The sequence below is a fragment of the Microcebus murinus genome, chromosome 1, assembly GCF_040939455.1.
Source record: "Microcebus murinus isolate Inina chromosome 1, M.murinus_Inina_mat1.0, whole genome shotgun sequence".
In the NCBI taxonomy this organism is placed as follows: Eukaryota; Metazoa; Chordata; class Mammalia; order Primates; family Cheirogaleidae; genus Microcebus; species Microcebus murinus.
The window spans coordinates 15,589,457-15,602,434 of NC_134104.1; the positions used below are offsets into that span (position 1 = coordinate 15,589,457).

Here is a 12,978-nt window from a genome sequence, read left to right on the forward strand (position 1 = left end):
AAAGAAATAACTGTGTTCAAACATGATAGAAACTTTGAAATTAGTACCTTCAAGAGATCTAATCAGTATCTAATGAATTTCTGATTGGTAACACATGGCCACAAATCTCAGTTTAATATTATATTTTCCTTACAATAATAAAGTTATAGAATCTAATCCCATTAGTGAATTTGTTTTTCATGAGTGTATTTTTTCCATAACTTTAAAATTGACCAGAGTTTTTAACTGCAACTCTTTTCCTCCTGAGTGAAAGTAATAAAATTATTTTATTGTGAATGGGAACTCATAGCTCATATTTTAATAACAGATATACTTAGAGGTTTAAGACTTCAAAATCAATTTTCCTAATGCACGTCGGACATCAGGAAGTTGTTTTTTATTAGATAGTCATTCATTCCTCTTGTTTGGTTTTAAAAGTCATTGAGAAATGCTGCTTGGAAAGAGACTCCGTACTAACTGTTCCAGTGCTGAAAAGACATAAAAAGAATGCTCAATAAGACAAATTTTTATTTTTTTGCACTTTTGAAAAATCAAACATAAAGTCAGCATTATGGAGGGAATTTTATTTGTTTTCTCTCTTCCTGATCTATATGCACTATTAAATCTACTAGACAGTCATAGAATCATAAAATTTAAAGTTGGAAAAGAGCTTTGAGTTTGTTTCATCCAATCTGTCATTCAACTTCTGTAGAGCTTATTGGTATAGTTTAAAGAAATTAACTAATGGCACACGGACTTCTTCTTTATTTCATAGGCCATGCAATTTGAACTTGTTTCCTTGGCCAAATTATTGTTCATAACAACTTTCTAACTTTCTTGGCAGGGCAAGGAGAGTTCCAATGGTCTTTCTCTCTATTGGAGAATGTTATTGCTAATTGGCTCTTTATTTTTTGTGGGCAAGGTGTTATCAATTCTGTGGATCTTCTTAGCTTTTATTATTGAAGCTTATTTGCATATATTCTTTAACTATGGGGAAATTATATTTTTTAATTTGTTAGAAACAAAATGTATTTAATGAGCTGCACAATAGAAGCTTTTCAATGGCATTATTGTGTCTCAATAATTAACTGCTATCTAAAGAAAGATGAAAAATTTAGCACTTTCTTTGTGCAATCTTATTGACATAATGACATTTGTAGTTATTATTATAAGTTATATATTTCTAGACTAAAACTTGATACCTACTTGTAAAAATCAGAATTCGTCAGTGAATAACTGTGACTTCTCTAGACTAACAAAATTTCGCTTAGTTATTGTGGTTTTGTCTAATTAAACATACCAGACTTGGCACTTAGTTATCAAATGCTGAGTAATAGTGTCTTTGTTATCTTGACAATTTCTTGTACACAGTAAAATTTTTAATATCTAATGTGCTTTGCATCTGGGTATCTGTCACAAAGTATGATTATAGATGAGTTCTATTTGACAAGTTCTTTATTAGAGATTTATTATTTTAGTAGTTTTCTTCAATGACTTTGAGAAAAGAAATTTATTCAAGTTATGCAACCACAGAACAGCCTCTAACATCAGGATTTGTGGCTCACTGTCTAAAGCATGGTCTAGACAATAGGAAATTCTTCAATTTTGAACAGGCTGCATATAATAAATTGCCCGCTTGAACATTGATTCAACCGAAACATTACTTTTTATATTTCAATGTTGCATTCCATTTGATTATACAAAATTTTGGACATAGAAGTAGAATTCTGGTGTCTTGATTCTACGATCCAGCTATGGGGTTATGTTGCTTGGACGTGACCCAGAGAACTTGAAGCCTGCCCAGATCACTGAACACCAACTGCTTGACTAAAGACACTAGACTGTGTACGCTTTGTTCCTGTTTTCTCCATGTTTAACACAAAAGTGAAAAGCCTAGTACACAATGAGTTAAATTCTTCCTGTGTGCTAGTCACATTCTTGAAGTTAGCTTAACCATCTTGGTAATTGAGTTAAGTTTTACAAGTCACTAGGGATACTAAAGAGGTCATTTGTTGAAAAATAGAGCTTACAAAGTTAAATAATTTTCTTCCAGCAACTTTGGCAAAGCCAAATAATGTAATTATTTTTCTAGGAACTTAAATATAAAAATGTGACTTAGTAAATAATTTATTTACTTATTCATTCATTCAACAAAGATGTCTATTAAATACATTGCATTATTCTCAATATTGTTAAGAATATAAAGAGGTAGTCATGTGCTATATCTCTTCCTTTAAATAATTATAATCTAATTGAGATAAGATACACACACATTTAAATATTGATGACAATGCAAGATAATAGCTTCCCAAAAAGTTGAGAGACAGAATATCATTAAATGTCAATGCTAGGAAAAATAGGAATTGAGTAGAAGGGAAAATCATTGTAGTTTGAATTATTAATTGTAGATTTTATAGAGAAGGTGGGATTGACTCCAATACATAATGAAAGAAAATAAGTGAATTGTGGAAGAAAAAATGAGGAAAAAGTGGGTAAGGAAAAGAGGTGAGAAAATGAATGATTTGAGAGATAATGAACAGCTAGTTTAACAATAGTATAGTATCTGTGGGTTAAAGCTCCTTTTGGAGTTGGTGATAAAATAATTAACTAGATAGAGTATCTGCCTACCAGTTTTCTAATGGGCAAGATTAATTAATAAAAGTTGACTTCAATGCATTGTGAAAGTTACTATAATACCATAGTTATTAATTACTTAGTCAAATCACTATTCATTCAGTACTGTAGTTATTCATTTAGTCAACTCATAATGTGCCTTCATTGTCAGAAACTTGATTCCACAAAAGAGTGAATAAGACATACATGACCCCTATTCTCTTAATGTTTACAGCCTATCTCTCTAACATGCTACAAATAATTAACAAATTAAAAAGGATACTATGAAATAAGTAAAGAAGATACTTTTAAAAAGCAGGGAATCTGCTTAGAAGAGGTTATCCAGAGTAGATCAGGAAGTGAAGGGAGAATGAGATTCAATATCCCCAGATCAAAGAATCCTTTTGAAAAATGTTATAGCTAACTGGAGATCTCAAGGGTAAGTAAGACACAGGAAAGTGTAGCAGAAGTGAATTTCAGACAAGAAAATATTAATAGCATACATAAAATTTGAAGGAAAGGAAAGCATAATTCTTTATGGACAGAGAAGTGGAGTGGGGAGAAATTTAGAGAGAGAAGACCAGATGATGAAATGTCTTGTGTTATTGTCTGCTTACTTAATAATAATCTAGAGTGCATGATATAAATTGAGCACAACAAATATTAAGAATTTCTACATGGTGAACTACTACAGTTTCAAAGTTTTACGTGGAAGATCAGTAGTTAGTATATATTTTTATACAGGATTCATTCTACCATACTTGAACCCAGTAACCAAAAGGACAGGAGTTGAAAATTAGGATGTTAGGGCTGGGCAAGGCAGAGTCAATTTTGGGAAGTGATTGAGTTGGAGGTCCAAGAAGAGTTTGGGGACTCTGAAATGTAAAGAACGTGAAGTCACAAGTGACTGGGGCAGCAAAGGGTTAAAGGTCATCCCAGGAAGAAAACTATTCCTCTTTAAGAATTATTTTATAATATATGATGAGAGACTGCTTGTCATCTCAATTTATGAGAGATTTATCTTCTTGCTTTATGAGAGATATATCTTTCTTGTAGAAAAATTAGCTAATTAGTAAAAACCACATATGAAATGACAAATGAAGGAAGAAAAGAAAGCATTTGTACCGTATAAAAGGTATAAAAGAAAGTATTTGTATAAAAGAAAGCATTTGTACCTTGTGCCTTGCATTTGTACATTGTATAAAATATTATTTGCATAATTTTGAAATAATCACTGAATTTTTAATCTAATATCTATTCTTTAGCATTCAGTCTAAAAACAAAAGCCCCTATGAGTAGAGGTAATTTATTATAAATATTTGTCAGGTCTGGCCTCTTTAATGGATTGGTTGTTGTACTGGTTCTTTGGCTCCTTGCTTGGAAGGATCATAAACAGGGGTGGTGCTATGGAGTGGTCACAGACAGGGTGCAATTCCACACAAACAGCTTTTATTGCAAAAATTAAAAAAATAAATAAATAAAGGAAACTATACAAAGCAAGAATACATTCCAGAGGGAGGAACGGGTCAGTCTCCACGAGTGGAGAAATACATCAAGAACTCCCAGGTGGTTTCCCTTTATTGGCCTGGTCCAGGGGAGGAATTATAGGAGTGTGGGATGTTACCAGATGATTGATATATGTGATTGTCATGTGTTCTGTGTTTTCCCGCAGATCCTTTGCCTGATTGGTCCCTGGCTTCTCTGCCCCCTAAGAACTGCCCTACTGGTCTGTATCTGCCACCTGAGGATTTGGTCCCTGCCTAACACATTGAAGATTGCAAACACGTGGAAGGAACTGAGCAAGTGAAGGTCTGAAACAGGAAAGTGATATTCAGCTAGTTACCAATCATGAGAACTGTTGTGGATGGCCAGGGCATAGTCACAGAAACGTTTCAGAAAATGTGTATGGTTGGTCACTGAGCTGGAACTTTAAATGGGGGGTGTTTGGAGAGTGGTTTGTGGATGCTATTATCTTAGTAGAGCTTGGTGGTTGCCTTGGGGCTGCTATTGATGGAAACAGTAGAAAGATAAGCTGAAAGTGGAGGCTAATGAACACCTTGTGACTTTCTGTCACCCTCTCCTCCTACCACAATTTTCCAAGATAATGTTCTTCTTCACTCAAACAAGCTCCTCTTTTATCTAACTGAAATCCAGGACCATATAGGGGAGAAGATTCTGGGATATATATACAATTGACTCTTATACAACATGGCGGTTAGGTGTGCTGGCCCACTGCACAGTAAAAACTCTCTTTTTTTTCTCTTGCTTTTTAAAACTTTATTTCAAGATAACCATGCTTACAGAAATACACTCATATTGGTTAATAGAATGCTATTTAAGTTTATCTTATCCTACAGAATTTGGACTAAAAACTTGGTACATGGTTTAAAATTTTAAAAAAAGTATTTGCAATCTGGTTTATTTTCATCTAATACAAATGTATAGAAAATCCATCAAATGCTGCTAAAGAAGACAACAAAAACCTTGAGAAATTTATCTTTGGTTTGCCTCAGAAAAATAACATGTATTGCACTGTATAAGTTTCTAAATTTGTGCAACAAAACATTATTGTAATGTTTCAATGACAGTTTACAAAGTACCATAACACATAGCTGCAGAAGCGGGTGGGAGCCTATGTACACATGTGGAACAGTAAAAGCTATCTGATTTAGTTAGTGTTGCATGTAGATGGAAAATATACACAAACCAAGATTCAGATAATTTCCTCAATCTGAATTAACACTATCAGCTCACGTCATCTACTGAGAACAACAAGGAAACTCAGCACACTAGCTGTATGTTTTTCTGACTTCTGAAGAAAAGAAGAAAGTTAAGTTTCTTCCCTAGCTTTTCAGTCCAGAATTGACAGTATACTAAAGGCAAGGTATTCCTTCCCACAAAACTTAACCAGTAGCAACCTGCTGTTTGTTAACTGTAAGCCTTACCAATAACATAAACAGTGGATTAATACATATTTTGTATGTTATATGCATTATATACTGTATTATTACAATAAAGTAGGCTAGAGAAAAGAAAATGTTATGAAGAAAATCATAACTAAGATAAAATATATTTACTATTTATTAAATGGAAGTGGTTCATCATAAAGGTCTTTATCCTCATTGCCTTCATGTTGAGTAGGCTGAGGAGGAGGAGGAAGTGGAGTCAGTGTTGTTGTCTCACGGGGGGCAGAGGCAGAAGAAAATCCACATACAAGTGGACCCATGCAATTGACACTTTCATTGTTCAACAGTCAACCGTACTTTCCAACCTCAGCTAAACTGACATAACAAAATCTTCATATACATATGTTCTCATTAAGGCTACAAGTTGTGGATTATGCTGTAAGTATTGAAGAAATATAAGTATTGATTTCACTAGATCTCATAAGAGCATTTCTAGGATTGGCTGAGATTTTAAGAAACAGAAATGAGTGACATATTATTAACTCAGTAAGGTCAAGTAGGATGAGACTCTACGTAAATTGCTAGTTTTGGCAATTTTGGAAGCCATGGGTGACCTTTGAAACCATTATTACATTAGCATGGTGAGGAGTAGAAAATCTGAAGTGAGGAAATAGAAGTGCATAGTTATATATATATACATAAACATATGTATGTGTAAAATACTTAGTTATAAAATAAGTTCATGAACTCAGAGGTTATTATATATCTATTTTATTTACTACTATGCTTTCAGTAACAAGTATTAGGAACTATGAATGGTTTAAGATTGTAGTCAATCATGAGTTAGCAAGTTAGATTTCCACAGTTGCCTGGATGCTGGAAGAAGACATGAGGCTCCTGGGTCAGAGACAAAGGACTTTGCTACTCATGGCCCAGCAGGAAGACTAAGCTTATTTATATTGGTTTTTTTTTTTGCTCCCCATTTTCTTGCCTCTCCCTTTGGCTGGTTCTGATTTATATCCTAGACCTATGATGAATGAGACCGTGAGTGTATTTATTTTTAGTGAGTTATGTGATTCTTTCCAGTGAATTTTTGAACCAAGGTGGCTGTGGTAACCCCTGAATTTATTGCCAGCTGGTCTGAAATAAAAGTTGTCCTGAGGACCCTCAAATTTGCAGTTGATACCTAAAGTGAGAATAGTCATGTGGAGAATGTGCCCTCAGATTTTATAGTTTTTCTTAAATCTGAGTAACCCAAATATTTGAGGTGTGGTTAAAAGTATTTGCATTTAATGGCGACCACTGAGGAGGAGAGGCTGGCAGGGAACGGTGAGGGAGAGCGGCTGGATTTCCTGAGGGACCGGCACGTGCGGTTCTTCCAGCGATGCCTCCAGGTCCTGCCGGAGCGCTATTCTTCACTCGAGACCAGCAGGTTGACAATTGCATTTTTTGCACTCTCCGGGCTGGATATGTTGGATTCCTTAGATGTGGTGAACAAAGATGATATAATAGAGTGGATTTACTCCCTGCAGGTCCTTCCCACAGAAGACAGTGAGATCAAATCTAAATCGTTGTGGTTTCCGAGGCTCTTCATACCTGGGTATTCCATTCAACCCATCAAAGCTACTCTTGGGGCTCTGCCAGCAGGCCAGACCACACGCCACCAGGCCTCCCCGGACTGTGATGCCGGCGAGGAGGTTCCCTGTGCAGGAACGCCACCTGGGCTGGGCGCCCGGCCTCCTTTTGGGAGGAGGGTTGCCCTCTAGGACGCTGATCTGCCCCTGAAGGCACACACACCTCAAATCCTGGAACAGCTCATCCTTATGATAGTGGCCACATAGCAATGACCTACACTGGCCTTTCGTGCTTAGTTATTCTTGGAGACGACTTAAGCCGGGTAAATAAAGAAGCTTGTTTAGCAGGCTTGAGAGCCCTTCAGCTGGAAGATGGGAGTTTTTGTGCAGTACCTGAAGGCAGTGAAAATGACATGAGATTTGTGTACTGTGCTTCCTGTATTTGCTATATGCTCAACAACTGGTCAGGCATGGATATGAAAAAAGCCATCAGCTATATTAGAAGAAGTATGTCCTATGACAATGGGCTGGCACAGGGAGCTGGACTTGAATCTCATGGAGGATCTACTTTTTGTGGCATTGCATCACTATGTCTGATGGGTAAACTAGAAGAAGTTTTTTCAGAAAAAGAATTGAACAGGATAAAGAGGTGGTGTATAATGAGGCAACAAAATGGTTATCATGGAAGACCTAATAAGCCTGTAGACACCTGTTATTCTTTTTGGGTGGGAGCAACTCTAAAGCTTCTGAAAATTTTCCAATATACTAACTTTGAGAAAAATAGAAATTACATCTTATCAACTCAAGATCGCCTCGTAGGGGGATTTGCCAAATGGCCAGATAGTCATCCAGATGCTTTGCATGCATACTTTGGGATCTGTGGCCTGTCACTAATGGAGGAAAGTGGAATTTGTAAAGTTCATCCTGCTCTGAATGTAAGCACACGGACTTCAGAACGCCTTCTAAATCTCCATCAAAGCTGGAAAACCAAGGACTCTAAACAATGCTCAGAGAATGTACATATCTCCACATGACTGACTTCAGATTGGGAGGGTGGGGGGATTTGTAGCGTAACTGTAGCTCCAGGTTAAAAGCCATGTATAACCACCGTGTGCTCTTTTTTTAAGAGGTAGAGTCTTACAGTCAAATCTTGTACTGATGTCACTTTGGGATATAGTCTTGAGCCAGTAACTTTTTTACTGGGTTTCAAGAAAATCTTTGTTGAAGTTTGAACCACGACTCTGTAATGGTTCTTAAATGTTTATACTGTATTTCTAAGAAGTTCTTTGAGGCAAATTAACTGTATGTATGTAGGTTATCTTTTTAAAAACTCTTCAGTACAAATTGTATCTTCTTATAAAATGGACACAAATCTTAAAAACAAGTTTACACTTCATATAGCATTGATAATTTTCAGGTGAACACTTAGTGATCATTTAAAAAGCTTGACAGCTGGTGGTAGAAAATTTGCTTTAATGAATTAAGTATCTAGAATCATTCTTTAGAAACAGATCCCATAATTTTTTTTAAAAAGTGAATTATTTTGTCTTATTAAGTAAAATGTGCCAATTAAACTTGTGTGGCCTATATAAATGAATTAACTTCATAATAGGAATAAATAGGCTTAACTAATATGATAGTTTTTTAAAGGGAGATTGTTTTAAGAGGACTATTATGAGGGAAAGGTCATTTAACTGTATGTGATTGTGAATGAGCAAGTTTTATGCTGTGTGGGTCATTTATCTAGACATTGCTGTGGTGAATACAAGTTATGTTTGATTTTAATTTCAAAAAAAAAAAGTATTTGCATTTGATTGATATGATATAAAGACTATAGAACTTTTAATACAATTATTCTACTCCCAATGTAGAATTATTTTATTCATTATGAAAGTTTTAATTAATGTGTAGTGCTTTGACCAAAGTAGAAGGAGTAAAAATGGTTACATCTCATTTGGCTAGCAGCTATTCTTGTATACCTTTTTCACACACATAGAAGGCACACAGTCTTTGTCAGATGAGACAAACCTGAAGGTTAGTTGATGCTTCTAGCCAAAAGTCCATAATATTGGCATGTTGTGCAGTCATCTCCAACAGATTTAATGCTAATCCCTAAGATAAAAAAAAAAATAAATTGCGTTTTCCAAACCTGACCATTATGATGATAGAGTAAGAAAAAGATAATCACAATAAAAATTCTCTTTTAGAAAATGGACACAAAAATCACAGTCTGTAGTTATTTTAGTATTCTATTGGGTCAAAATAGTAAAATCAGTGGCAGAAGGAAATCTCCCTGTGGGCACTGGCAGGTTAGCCTATCTGAAAGCTGTAGGTTTTGTTCTCGGAGAGAAAGTCCCTTCTCTATTATTTTCCTGATCACTGGCTTTGTGCTCTGAGTGCTCTTCCTGGTCCATTCTCTTCTATGGTGTTTCTGAGGTGGACATCAGAGAATTTGAACTTCTTGGTGTTGTACAACTCTTGAAGCCCACTTTCTTCTTGTAAGTTTGGGGGATGAGAATTGCTTTAGGGGACAAATGGATGGTGTTAAACAGATTTAGGGTTACCGTGGTTCCCAAATTTCCTAAAACTTATTAGTTATCTTGTTGTTTACTTACACCCAATTCCATATTTGAGCATGCAGAGCTGAATATTTCATTTTGGCATAGTTTTTTTTAAAATTTTTAAATTAAAAACTTTTTTTAGTTTTTTATTTCAGAATATTACTGGGATACAAACCCTTTAGTTTATATATATTGCCTTTGCACCACTGGAGTCAGAGCTATAAGCTTGTTCAACCCCCAGACAGCACACATGGAAGCTGTTAGTTGTGAATTTTACCCATTCCCTCCTCCATCTCCCACCTGCCTGACATTTGATGAATGTGTACATAAGTGTTGATTGATTAGTACCATTTTAATGGTGAGTACATATGGTGCTTGTTTTCCTATTCTTGTGATAACCTCACTTAGAAGAATGAGCTCAGGCTCCATTAAGGATTATACAAGAGGTATTAATTTACCATTTTTTGATGGCTGGGTAGAACTCCATGTTATATATATACTACATTTAATTAATCTACTTATGTATTGATGGGCATTGGATTGTTTCCATATCTTTGTAATTGTGAATTGTGCTGCTATAAACATTCTAGTGCAGATGTCCTTTTTATAGAATATCTTTTGCTCTTTTGAGTAAATACCTAATAGTGGGATTGTTAGATCAAATGATAATTGTACTTTTAGCTCTTTGAGGTATCTCCATATTACTTTCCATAGAGGTTGTACTAGTTTGCAGTTCCAGTTGCAGTGTATGAGTGTTCCTATCTCTCCACATCCATGCCAATAAACAATATTTAATGTTTTGGCATTTTGTCAAAGATCACATTGCAATACAAGGATGGTTTTATATCTGGGTTCACAGTCCTGTTCCAAAAGTCTATATCTCTGTTCTTATGCCAGTACCATGCTGTTTGGGTTACTATAGGCTGGTAGTATGGCTTGAAGTCTGGGAGATTGATGCCTCTCAATTTGTTCTTTTTGCTTAAGGTTGCTTTGGCTATACAGGGTCTTCTCTGTTTCCATACAAAGTCTAGGATTATTTTTTTCTAGATCTGCAAAAAATAATGTTGGTATTTTAATAGGGATTGCATTGAATCTACAGATCACCTTGGGTAGTATAGATATTGTAACAATATTGATTCTGCCAATCCATGAGAATGGAATGGTTGTCCATCTTTTTACATCCTCTGCAATTTCTTTTCTTGGTGTTTCATAGTTCTCTATATATAGCTCTCTCATGTCCTTAGTTAAATTTATTTTTATGTATTTTATTTTCTTTGATGCCATTGTGAAAAGTATTGCATCTTTGATTTGATTCTAAAGTTGACTGTTATTGGTGTATATCAAAGCTACTGATTTGTGTGACTTGATTTTGTAGCCTGAGACTTTGCTGAATTCATTTATCAATTCCAGGAGTCTCTTGGTTTTATCTTTGGGATTTTTTAGATATAGTATCATATTGTCAGCAAAGAGCAATAGTTTAACTTCTTCTTTCCCTATTTGGATACTCTTGATTTCCTTCTCTTGACTGATTGCTCTGTCAAGGACTTCCAGCATTATGTTGAATAGAAGTAGTGATAGTGGGCAACCTTGTATGGTTCCAGTTCTGAGTGGGAATGCTTTCAATTTTTCCCCATTCTGTGTCATGGTTTATCATAAATGGCTTCAATAATTTTGAGGTATGTCCCATCTATGGCATAGTTTTTAAGATGGAAATTTTAGTATTTTTCCTACTGTCCTCTGTTCTCCACCCATTCAGTCTCTCTCTAATCTTAATGTTGGGTTGGGTTCCTGGGAACCATTTGAAACAATATGCTTAGGTTAGATAACAGACATTAATCATTTTTTTAGCAGAATTATTGCTTATAGTATTTATATATTGCTGTGTAACAGATTACTCCAAAACTTAGTGGCTTATAATAACATATAGTTGTTTTCTCTCAGTCATGGATCTGCGTATGTGGATAGCTGGGTCCTTTTCAAGATTTGTCACTGACTACATCAAAGTTTCAGCTGGGGCTATGGTCTCATCTCAAGGTTTGATCGAAGAAGGAATCACTTCTAAACTCATATACATGGTTCTTGGAAGGATTCAGCTGTTCATGTGCTGTTGAGCTGAGAACCTCATTTCCTTGCCACATGGGCCTCACCAGTATGGCAATTGACTCATCAAAGCCAGTAAGAAAGGACAAGAGTATGGTACCCTCTCATCTTTTGTAACCTAGTTACAGAACTGACACTTCATTAAGTTTTCTCTATTCTACCTATTAGAAGCATGTGACTAAGCTCAGTCCACACTCAGTGGGAGTGGATTATATTAGGATATAGATATCAGGAGGCATATACCCATGAGGCCATCTCATAAGTTTGCCCACAACACTGCTTCTATGTTATTGGCTAAACCCTTAGCACATGGCTACACCTAGCTGGAAGAGAGGCTCAAAAATGTCTTTATTGTGGGCTGATATGTACTTACCTCTAAAAAGTGAGAGGTTTTATAACTAAGAAAGAAGAGAAAGGAAATCATGACTAACTAGCAGTCTCTGCAGCAGTGGCCTTAGCAATTCACTTCCATTTACTGAGGCTTATTTGATATTGATACAATTAGGAAAAAAAAAAACCTCCTCACAGAAATATAAGGTAATCAGCACATGGTAGGCATCATAAAACTTGGGTTTATTTCCTTTCTTTCTCTCTCATTTCTGATATGATTCGGCCTCCCACTAATAAGAATTCCCTTTCCAGCATCTGTGAAAATAAACAATGATTCCAATGATGAAAGGCCTATTCTCTTACAAGTCAACTCATCTCACTGGTTAAAATCTTCTATATTTGTAGGGTGTGAATATTGAGCTTAAATTAGTTTGCTGTAACTTTTACTAATTGATTTTTTTCCTATCTACTTTCTTACTTATGAAAATTAAGCCATAATGGTGGAAATAATTATACATATCTATCTGTTATTATATGTCATTATATATTATTTATTGAGCTTATTACTGTGGATCTCATTTTAATTAATAAATGCTATACCATGAAGTCACGAGGTGACTCATGATACTCACATTAGAAAATGAGCTATTCCTCCTTGAGTGTCTTAGCTTTTATTTATTTTTTTTAATGTGTTCATTTTGTCATTAAGGTTCTACTTATCTTTTCTTTTCAAATGATACCTCATCTACAAGTGTGATTAAATCCCTGCTTCTGGAAGAAATGACTTGTAACAAGGGCTTTTTTCTCTTTAAACCTGTTGCAGCCCTAGCCTGGGGCAGGAATCAGTCATAGTCCTTTCAGTAAACAGAGCTTTGAGGCTGCTCTTCCAGGACTCAGAGCTATTTCCTCATTGTC

General features: G+C 35.4%; 1 protein-coding gene across 1 annotated transcript; it reads left to right on the top strand.

The window, feature by feature from the left end:
* Window positions 1–6,790: 6,790 nt before the first annotated feature.
* On the top strand, window positions 6,791–8,842 carry LOC142870018 (geranylgeranyl transferase type-1 subunit beta-like). Its single transcript, XM_076000617.1, is given in 3 exon segments — window positions 6,791–7,048; window positions 7,050–7,123; window positions 7,302–8,842. Coding segments are annotated over 3 exon segments (1,137 nt in total). The 3' UTR covers window positions 8,107–8,842.
* Window positions 8,843–12,978: the final 4,136 nt, after the last annotated feature.